We start from the raw sequence: 18,952 nt of genomic DNA on the forward strand, positions 1-18,952 counted from the left end.
CATAAAAGAGGGCATGCCCCAGGGAGAATCCTCCCTCCTACATGCTGCCCCACCATTGCCTCCCCGAGCCCGTAAGCCTTCGCTCTTGCTCCCTGACCCGACTCCTGTTAGCCAGCCCTCAGATGATGCCATGGAGGGCTGGTCCTCAGTACAGGGGAAGCGGGGGCAAGCGGAAGGCTCGAGCTCCGCTCCTTCCATCTGATGCGGTAGCCCCCCGGAAGACCAGGAAGGGGGGCACCGATGCTGAGCCTTCCGCTTTGCCCCCTTCCGCTTTGTCCACCATTACCGGCTAGGGAAGACGTGGCAGAATCGGAGGATAGCACTACCCCTCCTCCAGAGTCCCTTCCTATGGAAGCCCCTGATGGAGCCCCTCTCGCCCCCTTACAATCTGAAGCCCCTGCACACACCATGGCGAGCGTCGCTTCGGGTGCAGGCGGGCAGAGCCCTGGGGTGGTGGAAGGTGATCTCCCTTCCATTTATGAGGAGATCGAGGCCCTGGGTCTGACCCCGGCTACGCAGGGGGAGGACGACCCTCTGCCAGCGGGCCTCGATCTGAGCAACCTCGCCTCGGCCCCCCTTTCCCCATGTTCCGTCCCCCTACCCACTGTTTCCGCTCCCACCTCCGAGGAGCCCCTGGAGTCTTCCACCAACCCGGCCGCAGAAGGCACCCCACTAGCGGCCACCGAGCCTCTTGAGGCGATGGCCAGTGCCATGCAACCGGCACCCGAGTCACCAGGGGACTCACTCATGGCTGAGGGGCAGCCGACCTCCTTCCCGGGTGAGGGCCCCATCATTGATTCTCCACCTACGGATGCCGTGGCCTTCCATCTGCCTTGGAGCACAAGTCCTGCATCGCCGAGGGCCCACCTCCCTCCCTGCAAATCCCTGAGCCCCTTTGCGGGGTGTTACCCCCCCCCACCCAGTGGCCTGGCTGCTGGGGCCCCCGATCCCACTATTGCCCCTTCCCCTGTCCCTATTCCTGACTCCGACCCTGCCCCTGTCACTGACCCCGTCCCTGTCCCCTCCACTTCCCGTGATGCTTTTGCCGCCCCTGGGGCTGTCTCCTTCCATATCCCAGAGGATGACTCCCAAGGAGCGGCCTTTGTTTTTCCCTGTCCCGACCCACCAGGGGCTGCTATTTTCCCTCCGCCGCCCCCCATTGAGCCAGGATCTGAGGAGGGCCACGTGGCGTCGGCCCATCGGACTCCACGTCGAGGGTCTGCCCCCTGCTTGCCCGTCTCAGTGGGCCACGGGGCTGTGACAGGGGCCCCACTGGGGGAAAGCCATAGATCAGTGACCCCACCCCCCCATACACTGAGAGAGGAGCTACGGGAGTTCCTTGAGGACGTCCGTGGCTCCCGCAACAAGGTACAGCTTGCACTCCAGCAATGGGGGGATTTTCATCAGATCCTCTGGGCCGCGAGGGCCCTCATGGGGGAGGGTAAGAGGACCGGGCAGCAGGCCGCCGCGGCGTACCAACGGGTCTGCCTCTTCCATGACTCCTTAATCGGTTCTGGGGTAGGTCACGGATTGTTGCGTGGCCCGACGGAGGCCGTGAGCATCTCTACTGGCAAGGATCCCCCCCAGCCCTCCTTATGGCACCAATCACTTTTGCAACTTTAAACAGCCGAGGCTGTAGGATGCGTCTCCGCAGGAGCCAGGTGCTCTCCTTCCTTTGGGAGGGGAGGTACTCTGTGATTTTCCTGCAGGAGACCCATACGGATCTGGCCGCTGAAGCTAGCTGGCAGCTGGAGTGGGGGGACAGGGTCTATTTTAGCCACCTCACAGTTCGTATGGCTGGAGTGGTGACCCTGTTCTCCCCCGACCTATGGCCCGAGGTGCTGGGGGTCGCCGAGGCTGTGCCGGGCCGCCTGCTGCACCTCCGGGTCCACATGGAGGGGCTTGTGGTTAATCTCGTCAATGTTTACGCCCCAACATCGGGCCCGGAGAGGTTGTATATTTATCAGCAGGCATCCGCCTTCCTCGACACCTTGGATCTTCGCGAGTGCCTGGTCCTGGGCGGGGACTTTAACGCCACCCTCGAGGAACGGGACCGCTCGGGGACCGAGCAGCACCCGGCCGCCGTGGATGTCCTCCAGGAGATCATCAAACATCACTCCCTGATGGACATCTGGTGCGACCACCACCTGGATGACGTTTCGACATTCACTTTTGTCCGGGTAGAGGTCCATCAGTCGTACCACTCCCGGTTGGACCGCATCTATATGTCATGCTTCCATCTTTCCGGGGCCCACTCCTCCAGCGTCCGGCCAGCCCCTTTTTCAGATCACCATCTAGCCACCGTGACAGCCTCTCTCTGCGCGGAGAGGCCGGGGCCGGCCTATTGGCACTTTAATAATAGCTTGTTGGAGGATGTGGGCTTCGTGGCGTCCTTCCGGGAGTTCTGGCTGGCCTGGCGAGGGCTGCAGCGTGCCTTTCCCTTGGCGCGGCAGTGGTGGGACCTGGAGAAGGTGCGCGCCTGGCTCTTCTGCTGTGACTACACCCGGGGCGCCAGCTGACGGAGGGATGCGGCGATAGGGCAGTTGGAACGGGAGGTCTTAGAGCTGGAGAGGCGTCTGGCCGCCAGCCCCGGTGATCCATCCCTCTGTGGAGCGTGCCGGGAGAAGCGGGAAGAGCTCTAGACCCTCGAGGACCATCGGGCCTGAGGTGCCTTTGTTCGATCCCACATCCGCCTCCTTCGGGAGATGGATCACGGCTCCCGCTTCTTCTACACCCTGGAGAAAAAGAGGGGGGCCAAGAAGCACATCACCTGCCTTCTAGCAGAGGACGGCACCCCCCTCACGGATCCGGCGGAAATGTGCGGGAGGGCCAGGGCCTTCTACGCAAGCCTTTTCTCCCCGGATCCGACCGATCCTAACACTTACAGAATGCTCTGGGATGAACTCCCGATGGTCAGCGCGGGCGACCGAGACCGGCTGGAGCTGCCTCTCACTCTGGCCGAGTTCTCGGAAGCCCTCCGCCGCATGCCCACCAATAAATCTCCGGGCATGGACGGGCTGACCGTGGAGTTCTACCGCGTGTTTTGGGACGTCCTCGGCCCGAACCTTGTCACCGTCTGGGCCGAGTCCTTGCAGGGCTGGGTCCTCCCTCTTTTGTGCAGGCGAGCCCTGCTCGCCTTATTGCTGAAGAAGGGGGACCTCCGCGATTTACGGAATTGGCGTCCCATCTCGCTCCTCAGCACAGACTATAAAATCGTAGTGAAGGCCATCTCGCTGCGGCTAAGGTCTGTGCTGGTGGACATGATCCACCCAGACCAGACCTACACTGTCCCGGGCCACACCATCTCCGACAACTTGTATCTGGTCCGGGACCTCTTGGAACTTGGGTGTAGGGATGGTCTGTCGTTCGCCCTCCTGTCCCTGGATCAGGAGAAGGCGTTCGACAGGGTGGACCACAGGTATCTCCTGGGCACTCTGTGAGCGTTTGGCTTCGGGCCCCAGTTTGTGGGTTTTCTCCAGGTGCTGTACGCCTCCGCAGAGTGTTTGGTCAGGCTCAACTGGACCCTGACCGAGCCGGTCAGCTTCGGGCGAGGAGTACGTCAAGGGTGCCCCCTCTCGGGCCAGCTGTATGCTCTGGCGATCGAGCCCTTCCTCTGTCTCTTCCATAAGAGGTTGGCGGGGTTGGTGCTGCGGGAGCCGGAGCTGCAGCTGGTCCTGTCGGCGTACGCCGACGACGTGCTCGTCGTGGTCCAGGACCCGGGCAACTTGGTGCAGGTGGAGGCTTGCCAGACCATCTATTCGGCGGCCTCCTCCGCCCGGGTCAACTGGGGTCAAGAGCTCTGGCCTGGTGGTAGGGGACGGGTGGCAGGTGAGCTCCCTCCCACCCACGCTTCAGGCCGTCCGGTGGAGCGCGGGTCCGCTGCTCTATCTTGGCGTTTACCTTTCTGCCACGCATCCGTTTCCGCCGGAGAACTGGCTAGGTTTAGAGGGCAGAGTGTCGGAGCGGCTCCGGAAATGGACAGGACTACTCCGGTGTCTCTCCCTTCGAGGGAGAGCACTGGTGCTCAATCAACTAGTCCTGTCCATGCTCTGGTACCGGCTCAACACCCTGGTCCCGGCCCCAGGCTTCCTGACCACCCTCCGGACGTTGATTCTGGAGTTCTTTTGGTCAGGACTGCACTGGGTCTCTGCGGGGATTCTCCATCTACCCCTGGAGGAGGGAGGGCAGGGCCTGAAGTGTCTGCACGCTCAGGTCCACATCTTCCGCCTCCAGGCCCTGCAGAGGCTCCTTTATGGTGCAGGTAGTCCAGCATGGAGCGTATTGGCGCACGCCTTCCTGCGCCGCTTCCGAGGGCTCCGATATGACCGGCAGCTCCTTTGTCTCCATCCGAGAGATCTTCTGCGAGACCTCTCCAGGCTGCCGGTCTTCTACCAGGACCTCCTCCGGACCTGGAAACTGTTTTCAGTGACCAGGTCCATGGCGGCTACCGTGGGGGCAGATCTCCTCGCGGAGCCCCTGCTACACAACCCCCAGCTTCGTGTGCAGGTGGCGGAGTCCCCCATGATGCGCCAGAGGTTGGTCCTAGCAGAAGTCACCAAAGTCGGAGACCTCCTGGACTACGACCGAGGAGACTGGCTGGATCCCCTGACACTCGCTCAGCGCATAGGGCTCTCCAGACCTTGTACTCCCCGGTGCGTTCTTCAGGAGGTGAGGGCCGCTTTTCCGCCCTCTGCTCGGGACTACCTCGACCGGGTGCTGCGAGAGGGCACGCCCCTCCCACCCTCCACTCCGAGCCCTCCAGACTTTTTCATCGGGCCCCTGCCCCGTGGACCCAATCGCCCCCCCCGCCCCTTCGCCATGAGCCGGCTGCACCATCTGCAGCCGGTTCTGTTCCGGACCGCGCCAAGGAAACATCTATACACCCTCATGCTCCATGTTCTTCATGTCCTCACCCTCGCGTCCCACCCCAATATGAAGTGGCGGGACCTTCTGCCACCTCTGGAGTGTGAGGAGCCCCGGTAGGCCAGCCTTTATTCTGCTCTGATCCCGAAGCCCACCAGGGACATCAATTGGCGGCTCCTTCACGGAGCCGTGAGCACGGGTGTGCACTTGGCGCGGTTTACCCCTATCCCAGACACCTGCCCCTTTTGCGGCGTGAGGGAGACCCTGGCGCATGTTTACCTGGAGTGCGCCAGGCTGCAGCCCCTATTCCGACTCCTCACGGATATTTTGTTAAGATTTTGGTTGCACTTTTCTCCTCACCTTTTTATTTATGCACTCCCTATCCATTGCACCACGAAGTCACGGGACCTCCTGGTCAACCTCCTCCTGGCCCTAGCAAAACTGGCCATTTATAAAACCAGAGTGAGGAGGTTGGCCGATGGAGTCTCCTGTGACTGTGGGGCCTATTTCCAGTCCTCCGTTCGTTCACGTATCCAGGCAGAGTTCCTCGGGGCGGCATCCACTGACTCCCTTGACGCCTTCGAGGAGTAGTGGGCGCTGTCCAGAGTTCTCTGCTCGGTGTCCCCGTCTGGTTCCCTTCTTTTGACCCTTTGACCTCACTCCTGTCCCTGTTCTTTTATTAGTTGTCCCCCGTAATTTTTTGGTCTCCAGGCCCTGTGAACCCCCCCCCAAAGGCTGGGGGGGATCCTTTAGCAGTGGGCGGGCTTCGCCCGCCCACATCCTGGATCCCAACAGGACCAGACTCCTGTACCCCATTGGTCTGGGTCTGTCACAGTGGGTTCAGCTTGGAAAAGAGACGACTAACGGGGGATATGATAGAGGTCTATAAAATCATGACTTGTGTGGAGAAAGTGGATCAGGAAGAGTTATTAAGCCCTTCACATAACACAGAAACCAGGGGTCATGTGATGAAATTAATAGGCAGCAGATTTATAACAAAGAAAAGGAAGTACTTTTTCATACAATGTAAAATCATCCTGTAGAACTCATTGCCAGGGGATGTTGTGAAGGCTGTAATTATAAGTAGACTAAAAAAAAATTAGATAAGTTCATGGAGAATAGGTCCATCAATGGCTATTTGCCAAGATGGTCAAAGATGCAACCCCATGCTCTGCGTGTCCCTAAGCCTCTGACTGCGACGTGCTGTGAGTACATATATCTTCTGTTCATTCCCTCTGAAGCGTCTGGGATTGGCTACTATCAGAAGACAGGACACTGCACTAGATGGGATCATTGTTCTGACCCAGTGTGGCCATTCTTATGTTCTGATCAGTTTGGCTTTTGCTGATCTGAAGTTCCAAGTTGTACGGTTATTACCTTGGTGAATACTGCTTCTCCGAACAGGGAGTGTAGCTCAGGAACCTCTGGAGCAATTAACCCCATCTTCGGACCACTAACCTTGTCATGCAGCCACGTGCTGAGCAGTGTATTTCAGGGCAATGTGAGTAAGCAGGTAAACTGTAGAGAAATTAGAATAGTTGGCCTTTAAACAGAAAGTAATGCTGAATCGTAAATATAGTGGTGCTGGTGGATCTGCTAGGATAAACACTGGAAGAGTGGTAAAGACAGAAAAGGTTCATGATCAGCGACAAAAATATCTGCCCCATCATGTAGCCTGCCAACTACTGGCTTGGGGTCTCAGTCCAGTGACAATGATTAATGGTCTCCTAAATCAAGAAAATAAATGAAGTAATTTCTTTCATGTGTCAAAACAAAATAATGTTTAATTTTGTGGGTCACAAGTCACAACAAAAGGGACTATATATATATATATATATATATATATATACATTTCTGCATACATAAAGACACTAGATAAAAAACTTTTTTATGTGTCAAGTCAAGAGACGTACTCTTTTAATTTCAAGCATAAAGAAAGTGTAACAATTATTTTATTTCATTCATCAATACTAATGATAAAATATTTTGTTTCCTATGTCAAGAAAATAGATAATTTTTGTTTTATGCCTCAAAGGAACAGATACATGTAAGATTCTAAAAGGCTATTGAAAATTTTACAGTGTTAATTTTCTTTTTATTTGATTTCATATTAAATAAACATCTTAAGCAGCGCACCTTACTGATTATCCCTTGTTTTACTATTCTTTCTTCTTCCATACCTATAACTTTTTAAAAATATATTATATCTAGGTTTTTTGTTTGTACTGGTGGGTGGTGATGCACATAACAAATGCATTCCGCACATGGATGGAAATAATTAGAGGGAACATTGTGGTGTGGCTAATATATCTCCTCTCCCTCTCCCTCCAACATATGGAGCAGGACCTTTAGCTGAAGTTAAGGAAACAGGTGTGCCGCTGTATGGAATATGAGTTACTATGTATAATATTGATACCAATATTACAAACTTGCAATTGATCTTACAAGATATGCCATGTAAGGTATCGGTGGGAAACTTATAGTTGGCTAAATATATCATATTTATATGTATGTGTCATCTTTGTATTGTGAGTTATAAATATTTGTGGCATAACTGTATATCAAACTTCTGCTGTTTCTGGGCAACATCCCCAGACAGATGGGCATCAGCACTATCTAGCCTGCTCAATGGCCCATCAAAGACAATGAGCCCATTGAGAGAAGGCAGGGGTTACATCTGTGAGTCAGCAGGACATGTAAGGACATGTCTGTGTACAAGGGACTTCAAGTACTTTTCCATGTCCATGTATTGTCAGCTTATGTTTGGGACACACAACGTACAGGCCACATGGCAAAGGATATAAAAGGCAGCGGCATCACCTCCATTTTGTCTTCAATCCTGCTTCTTACCTCTGGAGCAACTTCTCTGCAAACTGAAGCTCCGAACAAAGGACTGATAGACCCATCCAAGCGTTGTATGTGTTCCAGAAGGACTCTACAAGCCAGCAAACACACCAATGCTGCTAAGAACCTGACATATGGATTCTGAAGTGATATGTATCTGATTGCTTTGACCAATTAAAAACTCTTCTTTTCCTTTTCTAATAAACCTTTAATTTTAGATACTGAAGGATTGGCTGGCAGCATGGTTTTGGGTAAGAGCCAAACTAGTACTGAGCTGGTAATGTGATTGGCCCTTTGGGGATCAGAAGAACATTTTGTATAGTGAGCAGAGTTTTTAAATAACTTCTCACTGTACTGGACCTAGGTGCTGATTGGGAGCCAGAGAAATGGAATGCAATAAAGGGAGTGGTTTTCTTTTTTTCTTTAAGCTTCTTGATTGCCAGTGTGGGAGATCAGTTTGTGACGGGTTGGTGAATCTAACTGCAGTGTTAACCACCAGTTTTGGGAAAATCTGCTCTCCTTTTGCATCTTGCCTTGACTTTGGCATTTTCAGTGTGGGGTACCCTAGCCACCTCAGGTCACACCAATTATGACATAGATGGCCCAGGACTTTGGGCTAGCAGGCTTTTTCAGGTACAGGGAGATTAGTGAATGCTGCATAGCCTGTCGACATGCTTCATTCCTCAGAAGGGATCAGTCCTGGGATCCTAGTCTCTCTTAGATGGCTTACATAATATAAGAACGTAAGACTGGCTATACTGGGTCAGACCAATGGTCCATCTAACCTTATGTGCTGCCTGAGTGATCAGTGCCAGATGCTTCAGAGGGAATGAACAGAACACGCTTGTTGACCTGAAAGGTGATGAACTTCCACCCTTACCTTTAACTTTATTATTGTTGATTCCAGCTTACCCCACCTTACCACACCTCCACTGAGGTCTCCGGGCAAATCAGGAGTGAACCACTCCTTCGATACAGATGTGTCCCAATGCAGCTGAAGTGAAGCAAACTTTGAGCCAATGTCAGTTTGGAAAAGGCCCGCTTAACCCAGCAGGTTTCTCAAAGTATCCATTGTTGTGAACCGCATGAAGTATGCATATGTGAACCCCAAACATTATCAAAAATGAAAGAAACATAAGGCCAGTTCTGGGGAGGATTCCAGAGCCAGGCCTGAGGGTTAAACAGCTGTGCTGTAACAACTGGCCTCCTCAGGACCCATAAAAATAATTGGCTGCAAAAACAGAACAAAAACAAAATTAAAAAAACAAAACAAACCAACCTACAAAAGCTACCATCATGCATCCATCTCCTGCCCGATGTGACATCTTTGCTTTGCAAACAAGAGAACTGGAGAACTCTGTGACTGTTATACCAATTAAATAAAAAATGATACATCTTGTCTCAAGTAACTTTCCTCTTAACAGAAGATTTATTTTAAAGCTTATCAAAATAAATTCCATTTGAAATAGAAATAATTACCGTCTATACTGGGTCTCTAGTTTCATACATGCTATTTCTCTCACATATTCCCCCACTCTAATTCCTTTGGAGTGAGGTTTTAATTTCAGGATTAGCCTCCATTTCCTATGTAGTAGGAGGCGGCAGGGAAAGAAGAAGAAAACTTTGAGGTTTATAAAAGAATTCAGGTTATCACATAATCAGTCTCTTACTTTACACTAATTAACTTCATGTTTAATTCCATTTTCACTGGTAAAAATTTAAGATTATAAAATATAAACCTATAGAGCAGTTTCCTCCCAGTGAGCTTTGTGTGAAGTCACATTCTACAATAACCTAGGAGCCTTCCATTTCTGTGAGTTCATTTCTCCCTGGGGCTTCTCCCAGAAGTGTGGGTGGAAGGGGTCTCACACTACATGGGAAGGCTGCATCATGAGAAAAACCACCTGTGCTCTATTTTCACACTTTCTAATCCTTCAAAGTAGCAGGAGTCGGAGAAGTGGTACAAATACATTAGATTCTAGAGCAAAACTAAGAGACCAAACCACAGACTCAGGACTCAGCAGTCATGTATTCTGCAGTCTGAACTTGGAATCTGATACATTCATTCCCTCACTGGCTACCATCATTTGCCCAGCACGGAAGTGTTTCTTGTCCAACAAGGCAGCCAGATTGGGACCCATAGGCATGGAATGGCTCTGAAGGAAGCTCCTCCACTCCTGTCTGTTTCTGGCAAGTCTTTCAATGGTTCCTGAGCTGTGCCCCAGATTTTTCAGCTTGACTTCCACAGCTCTTCAACATGTTGTTTTTGGGCAGCTTCATTTTCGCTTGCCTTCAGGTGTCCATCTTATTGCTATTCTGGTGATGGAATCAGTTTCCTTCCGAATCACATGGCCAATCTATCTCCAATGCCTCCTGGCAATGATGGTGCGCAGATCCTCTTGGCTGCACTGTATCAATAGATCTTGGGTTTAGATTGTTCTGGGCCAAAAGATACAGAGGATTTTTCTGAGGCAGGTTGTATGGAATGCAGACAGTTTGGACATGTCAGACTTTCTCATTCCCCTGCATTCGGCACTATAAAGTAATGTTGAAAATACTCAGCTCTGATAAATCTTGAATTTGGTTTTGGTGTTGTATTTTGATGATTTCCAGACTGTATGTTTAAGCTCCTGAAGTTGTTCCTGGCTTCCTGGCTGATGGTGCTACCCAAGTATGTGACTGTTTCTACATAGGTGAGAACATAATCATCTATCCATATTGGTGATGGTGAGGCAATATTAAAGGTCATGATATCCATCTTATTGTGGTTGATTTTCAATCCAATTTCCTGGCTGAAGGGTTGAGTCGATTTGTTTTTTCTTGTATATGGTTTTGGGTATGTGATAGGAAAGCGAGATCATCTACAAAGTCCAGGTCTTCAAGGAATGAGAAGGGTGTCCATTTAATCCCTCTTGGTGTGTCTTCTGTTGTACGCCACATTACCCAGCCAATGGCAATGTTGAAGAAGATTTCAGACATGACACATCCCTGACATACTCCTGTTTTGACTTCAAAACTGCTCTCACTCTGATCAACACTGCATTTGAAGTTGAAATAGTGAGGTATAACTCCCCCCAAATGCCCATTTCTTTCTTTAATCTGGTGGCACAAATTAAACTAGGCAGTAAATACAGGTGTGGCTCAGAATCCCCATAAGACACCAAATGTCAGGTATCTATTTAAAATAGGTATCTTTCTGCAGATATATCACACTCAACACTGATTTCATTTTCTACACATTTGCAGCATCTCCCAGGGTGAGCTCAACAGAAATGTCATCCATTTTCTCCCTTTCTACCTACATAGGGATTGCATTTCCCAAATAATAGGCAACATGCACCTGATTAGGAAAGAGATATCTTCAGGAGCGACCTCCTGCAGGGTCTGGGCCACAACTGCTTTGGGAGCCAAACACATGGGTATTTCACCTAGTTCCAAGTTATTTACTAGGGAATAGTCTTCACAGCTCTTTAGAAAAAATATTGACTTAACCAATTGAACAACAGTGTGATCGTATGCAGTTATTTCCACAATTTGTGATTTGCTGTTTTTCACCATTTCAGAATGGGAAGTAAAAGTGCTACTGTCTCCTTGGTAGCATGCCCAACAGATTGGAGTATTCTCTCCTGATGACCTAATTGCACTTGAGCTTCCCCCAGGGCATCATGGAGGGGAGGGGGAAAGAAAAAAAACTATCCTAAGAAATTACTGTTTTAGCAAATGGTCACTTGTCTCAAAGTCCGAAACAAATCTGAGTGACATGCTGCCAAAGAAAACTAAGATGTAATTATGTAACCAAATGGTGTTCAGGAAAGAGAGACACCTGCAATACCAAGGAGCGTAAGATATTCCTGCGGGAATTCTGTGCCAGACATGAATTCTGCACGTGTGCAGTGGCGCAAATTCCTCCAAGAGTAATTAAGACACTTTCAGTTTCATATAAAATGAAATTCCAGAGCAGGTTATATCTAATGATTGAAATAAGAACAGAATCTTGCACTTCATTCTCCTCCGATGTATTCAAACCTGCTTCACACAGCATCACCTTATTATTAAGTCATGTTCTTTACAAGACATTTCACATCATCATAACAGGGAAAAACAGCCAACCTTCCCATCTGTAAACAAAACTCCCAGATCAGCAGGAAAAAGGTCAGAAGCAGCTTTGCAAATAGGTAAAAACAGGAATTGAAACACAGAATGAATACCCTGTGTTTGGGATCCATTCAAATCTCCCCTCCAACTCTGTGATACTTGAATCCCCAGCCCCAACAAGACTGATTGAGAATCCAAGTCTGGTACCTAGCACAGAGAGCAGAGAACACCACATCATGAGATATCTGCTCTCCAGCACAACCCAAAGCAACATGAGAGCAACGGGGAAGGAGACAATTTGCCCCCAAAGGGAGAAATAAATGACTAACAATTGCTTTGAAATGGAGGAACAGTATAACCATGATGCTCAGGGTTTGTTTAGACTAGGAAAAGTGATGGAGTTTAGGTCACATCAAGGCAAAAGCTAACGCCAACCATTGCAACTGGGCTGCATCTGCTCTACAACTAGAATTGTCTTTTTACACCAAGATCACTAACTTGAGCAGCCAACGCCATTTACAGTCCTAGTGGATGGAAGGCACAGGTAGTTTTTGCCTCAGTGTAGCTTGTTGGGATCAAACCTCTCTCTCCCACCTGGAGCGGATGAACATTCCTGGCTGGAGGGACACACACTCCTATGACTCAAAAGGAAAGGAGTTGATAGAAAAGATCACAGGACTGACCCCAAAGAAGGTGAGCTGCAAAAGGCAGAAGCAGGCAATTCATCTGGTGGAGCTGAGAGACCACTGTGAAGATGGTGCAAAAATCATTATGGGGGAATTAGCAAATGTGATTTAAAAAACAAAAATCTTTGGCTAGTCCTAGTCAAGGGATTTAGTATAGTACTGTGTCATGTGGCTTTTCTGATGTCTAGTAAGTGCTGAGCCCTGACTGAAGCTTTTCCCACACTCAGAGCACGTGTAGGGCGTCTCTCCTGTGTGGATTCTCTGATGTGTGATAAGGGCAGAGCTGTGACTGAAGCTTTTGCCGCATTCAGAGCACACGTAGGGCGTCTCTCCCGTGTGGATTCGCCAATGTGTGATAAGGTTTGAGCTCTGATTGAAGCTTTTCCCGCACTCAGAGCACGTGTAGGGTGTCTCTCCTGTGTGGATTCTCCGGTGTCTAATAAGGGCTGAGCTATGGCTGAAGCTTTTCCCGCACTCAGAGCATCTGTAGGATGACACGCCAGTGTGGATTCTCTGATGCGTGATAAGGTTTGAACTCCGATTGAAGCTTTTCCCGCACTCAGGGCACGTGTAGGGCGTCTCGCCTGTGTGGATTCTCTGGTGTGTGATGAGGGCTGAGCTATAACTGAAGCGTTTCCCGCACTCAGGGCATGTGTAGGGCGTCTCTCCCGTGTGGATTCTCTGATGTGTGGTAAGGGCTGAGCGCTGATTGAAGCGTTTCCCACACTCTGGGCATGTGTAGGGCGTCTCTCCCGTGTGGATTCGCCGATGCCTAATAAGGTTCGCACTCTGACTGAAGCTTTTCCCACACTCAGAGCACGCATAGGGCGTCTCTCCAGTGTGGGTTCTCTGATGTGTGATCAGGGCAGAGCTATGACCAAAGCTTTTCCCGCACTCAGAGCACGTGTAGGGCATCTCTCCCGTATGGATTCTCCGATGTCTAATAAGGGCTGAGCTACGATTGAAGCTTTTCCCACACTCAGAGCATGTGTAGGGCGTCTCTCCTGTGTGGATTCTCTGATGTGTGATCAGGGCAGAGCTCTGACTGAAGCTTTTCCCACACTCCGAACATCCATAGGGCATCTCTCCCGTGTGAATTCTCCTGTGTGTGATAAGGTGTGAGCTCTGATTGAAGCTTTTCCCGCACTCCAAGCAGGTGTAGGGCGTCTCTCCCGTGTGGATTCTCCAATGTGTGATAAGGGCTGAGCTCTGATTGAAGCTTTTCCCGCACTCAGAGCACGTGTAAAGTCTCTCTTCTCTGTGGATTCTCTGATGTGTGAAAAGGTCTGAGCTCACTTTGAAGCTTTTCCCACACTCATGGCATGTGTAGCGCGTCTCTTCCAAGTTGATTCTCTCATTTCCAATAAGGTCTGAGTGGCTACTGAAGTTTTCCTCTTGCCTGTGCTGAGTCTCACAGGCTTTTGCTTTTTCTGGGAGTGCACAACTCCTGGAAACATTCCCTTTGGATCTTCCTGGTAACATCCCATGTGGTTCTACTTGCTCAGCATCTTCCTGCTGGGGTTTCTCCTCCTCATTCTCACTCACCATCCCATCACCTGATGGGAGACAGAGAGAATCCAGATATAGGTCACTCCCTGTACCACAGAAAAATGAAATCTCAGAGAGAGGAATGGAAAAAGGGATGAACAAGCCAAAACAATTGTGAAACGAACAAAAATATAAGCTGGGGAGGTCAAACCTATCAGGAGCTGATTTTCCCCAAACTCTTCCACAGAGGAGAGAGGAAGGGATCAGTTTTGGTCCGCGTCTCACCAGAACACTCAGGGGAAAGTGAGATCGGGGAGGGACCTGCTGCCAGTTGTCAGTCAGAATAGGTGGGAAGCCATGAGTGACATCTGCCGTAATGATTCCACATCTGCAGGGAACAATCCTGAACTTGGAGAGCTCACAGGGTCTTTGTAGGGCATCCCAAATGTTTCCTGCATTCCCAAACAGTTGTTGAATTGGTTTAACCAATTCCTCACCTGTGAAGGCAGCTCTTGGGAGCACTTCTTTCTCAGAGCCCTGGAGGTCCGGGACCCACGGCTCTTCCCCTCGTTCCAGCTGTGAGATCACATCAGGTTTGGAAACTGGAAACCCTACTCAAGGCAAAGAAAACAAGGGAGGTCAGTGGAATTTGTGTGATACTTGTCACAAAGAATATTCCATGATTTTAACCCCAGCTCATTTTTAAGCAGTAACATCCCAAGGCCATCTTCCTTGGCTCAAAGTGGAAGGAGGGCTATTATTATAATAATAAATCATATGCATTACCTTAGTGCCTAAGGAGCAACTAACAGTGGGTCCCCATTGTGCTAGGCACAGTACAAACAGAGAATAGTAGATGGCCATGCCCTGAAGAATTTACAATCTAAATAGAGAAAATAGACGCAGAATGGAGAAAGGGGTAGAGCCCAGCAGCAAAGTGAACGATGTGATGGCAGAGTGACAGATCTGATGAACGCAGGCATATATCTTGAGACTATTGTATTTAATGTTATGACTTGGGACAGAGTTTTCTGGAAATTGCCGCTATTACTGCATTTCCCCCCCAAAAAATGACTCTTCATTTCTGGAATCACGTTTCATATCCAGAATTGCTGGTCAGAGGGTGGGTGGGCACACAGGATCATGCCCCCCCCCCCCCCCGCGCCCCGGATTTCTACTTGGAGACACCTGACTCATCCCCAGGGTGCAGGGCAGAGGCTGGGTGCACAGATGATGTGTGGGCGGAGCATACAGGGTCACACACCTCCAGTTTCTGACAGAAGACACCTGACTTCTCCCCAGGGCACAGGGCAGAGGCTGGGGACTGGCTGCTGTTGAGACTTGCTGGCCAGGGCCGGCTTTAGCAAGAGCGGGGCCCGATTCCTGGGGGCGGGGCTTGCTGCAAGCCCCGCCCCCAGGACCCGAGCCGCGCCGCGGGGGGGGACGGGACGGGGGACCCGAGCCGCGCTGCGGGGGGGGGAGACGGGGGGACCCGAGCCGCGCCGCGGGGGGGGGGGGAGGGGGGGAGAGAGCCGAGCCGCGCCGCGGGGACCGGGAGGGGGGGGGGGAAGAGAGCCGAGCCGTGCCGCGGGGACCGGGAGCGGGGGGGGAAGAGAGCCAAGCCGCGGGGACCGGGAGCGGGGGGGGAAGAGAGCCGAGCCGTGCCGCGGGGACCAGGAGCGGGGGGGGGAAGAGAGCCGAGCCACGCCGCGGGGGGGACGGGGGGACCCGAGCCGCGCCGCGGGGGGGGACGGGGGGACCCGAGCCGCGCCGTGGGGGCTGTGCCGGGGGGGGACCTGAGCCGCGGGGACCGGGCCGAGCCAGAGCCGGGCCCCGGGGCCGGGCTGGAACCAAGCCGGGCCAGAGCCGCTGGGGCCTGCGGGAACGGGCCGCGCCTCCCCGGAGCCTTTCTCCCGCCCCCACCCCAGCTTACCTCGTGCTGCTGGCCCGTCCCTGCTTCGTCTCAGACTTCCCGCGAATCTCTGATTCGCGGGAAGCAGGGGAGGGGGCGGGGCATGCAGGGGAGGGGAGGAGGGGGAAGTGAGCTGGGGGCGGGGTGGACAGCTGCAGCGCGGGGCCCTCTTGGCGCGGGGCCCAATTCAGCCGAATCGGCTGAATCGGCCTAAAGCCGGCCCTGTTGCTGGCAATCCACCTCAGCAAGTTTGTGCTGTGACACTGGGCAGAGTTTCAAAACATAGCACGGTTTATTAGTCAGCTGAACCACAGCATTGGAAAGTCCTTAAATTAGCACAGAGAAGCAAAGATAAAGACATAGTCCATGCTAGCCAATGCCCTTGAGCCCTGCTGCTGTAGAAAACGCTTTGGTTTCCTTTCACTGTGACTGTCCATTTGTCTTCACTCCGGCAGAGCTTCCTGCGTCTGCGAGCCCAGTTCTTCCTGCTCCCAAAAACATAACGAGTCCATGTATGCTTCAGTCAGCCAAGCGGATATCCTCCCATGGACAGGTGACAATTATATTCCCTTGTCTCTGTTGGGTATTCCATTGATGTGGGTTGGTCCCAGCTAGTCCGTAATGACTAGAGCCCTACCAAATTCATGGCTGTGAAAAATGCGTCACGGACCATGAAATCTGGTCTCCCCCGTTAAATCTGGTCTTTTGTGTTATTTTACCCTATACTATATAGATTTCACGGGGAGACCAGCTTTTCTCAAACTGGGAGTCCCAACCAGCAGGGGATTGTGTGTGGGGGGGAGGGGTTGCAAGCCTATTGTAGGGGTGTTTTGGTATTTCCACCTGTACTTCTGCTGGCCCCCCAGCTCTGAAGGCAGTGCTGCAGCCAGCAGCAGCACAGAAGGAAAGGTGGCGATACCATACCGTGACACCATTATTTCAGCGCTGCTGCTGGCAGTGATGCTGCCTTTGGAGCTGGGCTCCCAGCCAGCAGCTGCAGAGCTTCCTGCAGCCGGGGCAGGTTCTTGGAGCCAGGTGGGTCTGACCCAGCCCCAGCAGCAGCCCCGGCAGGGGAAGAGGAAGACCCGTCCCTTAATAGCCCAGCCAGGACCAGCAGTTGGAGCCCAGCGTGTAGTAGGAGCTCTCGGCCAGATCGCCTCCAGCCCTGGCCCGCCCCAGCTCCAGGCCCCATGGCACTCAGGGCTTAAAGAGGCCTTGGCTTGGCTGTGTACAGTTGGGCAGTGACCAGAGAAACTCCCAACCACGGTACCATGGGCGGTCGTCCATGTCGCCCACCCAAAGGCTGGCCCTGACCCCTCCAAATGTGAGGACCCCACCCATGTCATGCGCCCCTCACTTCTGCTCTGCTGCTGGTGGCGGTGCTGCCTTCAAAGCTGGGCACCCAGCCAGCAGCTGCTGGTCTCTGGCCACCCAGCTCTGAAGGCAGTTCCACCACCAGCAGCAGGGCAGAAGTGAGGGGGGCAATACCACACCTCCCCATACAATAGTCTTGTCACCCCACTCCCCATGTTCTCCATAATCCCCTTTTAGGTTGGGACCCCCGTGGTTAGAACACTGTGAAATTTCAGATGTAAGTATCTGAAACTGTGACATTTCAAATCCTATGACTGTGAAACTGACCAAAATCGACCGTGAATTTGGTAGGGCCCTAATGACCCATTCATATCACCCCATGACAGTTACATGAAAAAACACCTGATGTCTCCTGTTCTTTCTAATCACAGCAGTACCAATCACAGAGGGAAACTGAGGTGTGTATTGGAGTCATAGAAATATTACCAAAATTCCCACCTCTATCACACACACACTGCTCACAGCCCTTGGAGAGAAAGCAAAGCACAGGAGCTGGACTTTCGTCCAGTGAACACAGTGGAGGACAAGCTGCAATCCTCAAACCCTGGTCAAAGAGGAGAGGCATGTGGGTCCCCACCCATAGAGAGGGGCTGTCTAGAGGCCTGATACCTGAGAGGGCATTCCTTGAGCAGACCATGGAGGCAGGTGAAATGTGTAGCTACCTGTGATGGGGTGGAGTAGGCTCAGAGGCCCCCTGCTGGAGGCCTCAGGGTCCTGACACACCCATCCCAGGTAAGGAGCAATGGAGAGGTCCTCCAAGCAGGCGAGAGTGGCTGCAGGGGAAGCAGCCAATCAGGGCCCAGGAAGGCCCTATAAAAAACAGCTACAGAGTCCAAAACAGTGCAGTTCCTTGGAGGAGTGTGGCTGGCCTAGTGCTAGTAGAGACTGGGGGAGCAAGTAAGATCTCCTGACTGACTACTGGGCCTGAGCTTAGAAGAATCCTGAGCTAAGGGTAAGACATTGGTGAAGGCTGGAACCTGGAGTAGTGAAGTAGGCCTGGGTCCCTCCCAGTAGGACACTGGGGCAGGGCCTACGATTGGATATCAGTAAATCCCCAGAAGGGCACTGAACTGTCAGGAGGCCCAGCTGAAGACTTGGGCCAAAACAGACTAAGTGAAGAAGTCCTATGGGTATGGCCCAATGGCAGGTCTGGGACTGGTTTAAAGACCATGGACACACCAAACTAGAGGGGGTGTTGTGAGAAGCAGATGCTGACCCCATTACATTACCCTGTAACATTGCAAAAGCACATTTTGGGGAATTAGGAAATCTAGTAATGGGAGGGAGAATTAAACTCCCCCAGCGTGTGGAGAAGGCTGGGGAATTAAACACTAAAATTCAGGAGCAACAGCCTCTAATTCTTCCGGAAAAGGAGAATGTAAGAAACAAGAATTGGGCCATGCAACCTAGGAGGGACAGGCTCAAAGAGCCTGGAGGGAAGACAGCTTGTGACTGCTGCACATGGGGAGAACAAGACTCTTCCCCAAACATACTCCCATTGACCCAGATAATGACCCAGTCTCATGGGCAATGTTATGCTAGCCAGAGGTAAAATGACATAATCAGAGAATGGTTTATTAGCTTGGAACATGTGTGGAGGGGCAAGCAGGTGAACATAAATAAATGGCTTCTTAAGCTTGCTACAGTTAAAGGCCTGTTCTATTAAGCTGAGGCTTTGTGGGAGGAATTA

At 51.7% G+C, this 18,952-nt stretch overlaps 1 protein-coding gene across 2 annotated transcripts in view; it reads right to left on the reverse strand.

Moving 5' to 3' along the window:
- Positions 1-9,117: 9,117 nt before the first annotated feature.
- Positions 9,118-18,952, reverse strand: part of LOC128823014 (zinc finger protein 436-like) — a 446,052-nt gene continuing 436,217 nt past the window's right edge. The window contains exons 4-5 of one of the 2 annotated variants that reach the window (XM_054005016.1): positions 14,474-14,587; positions 9,118-14,044 (exon numbers count right to left, since the gene is read on the reverse strand). In XM_054005016.1, coding sequence (XP_053860991.1) covers positions 12,624-14,044; positions 14,474-14,587 — 1,535 coding nt within the window. In that variant the 3' untranslated portion in view covers positions 9,118-12,623. Of the gene's footprint in view, positions 14,084-14,473; positions 14,588-18,952 lie in introns of both variants that reach the window. The other variant, XM_054005015.1, reaches the window with a different exon arrangement.

Source organism: Malaclemys terrapin, chromosome 15, assembly GCF_027887155.1.
Source record: "Malaclemys terrapin pileata isolate rMalTer1 chromosome 15, rMalTer1.hap1, whole genome shotgun sequence".
Taxonomy (NCBI): domain Eukaryota; kingdom Metazoa; phylum Chordata; order Testudines; family Emydidae; genus Malaclemys; species Malaclemys terrapin.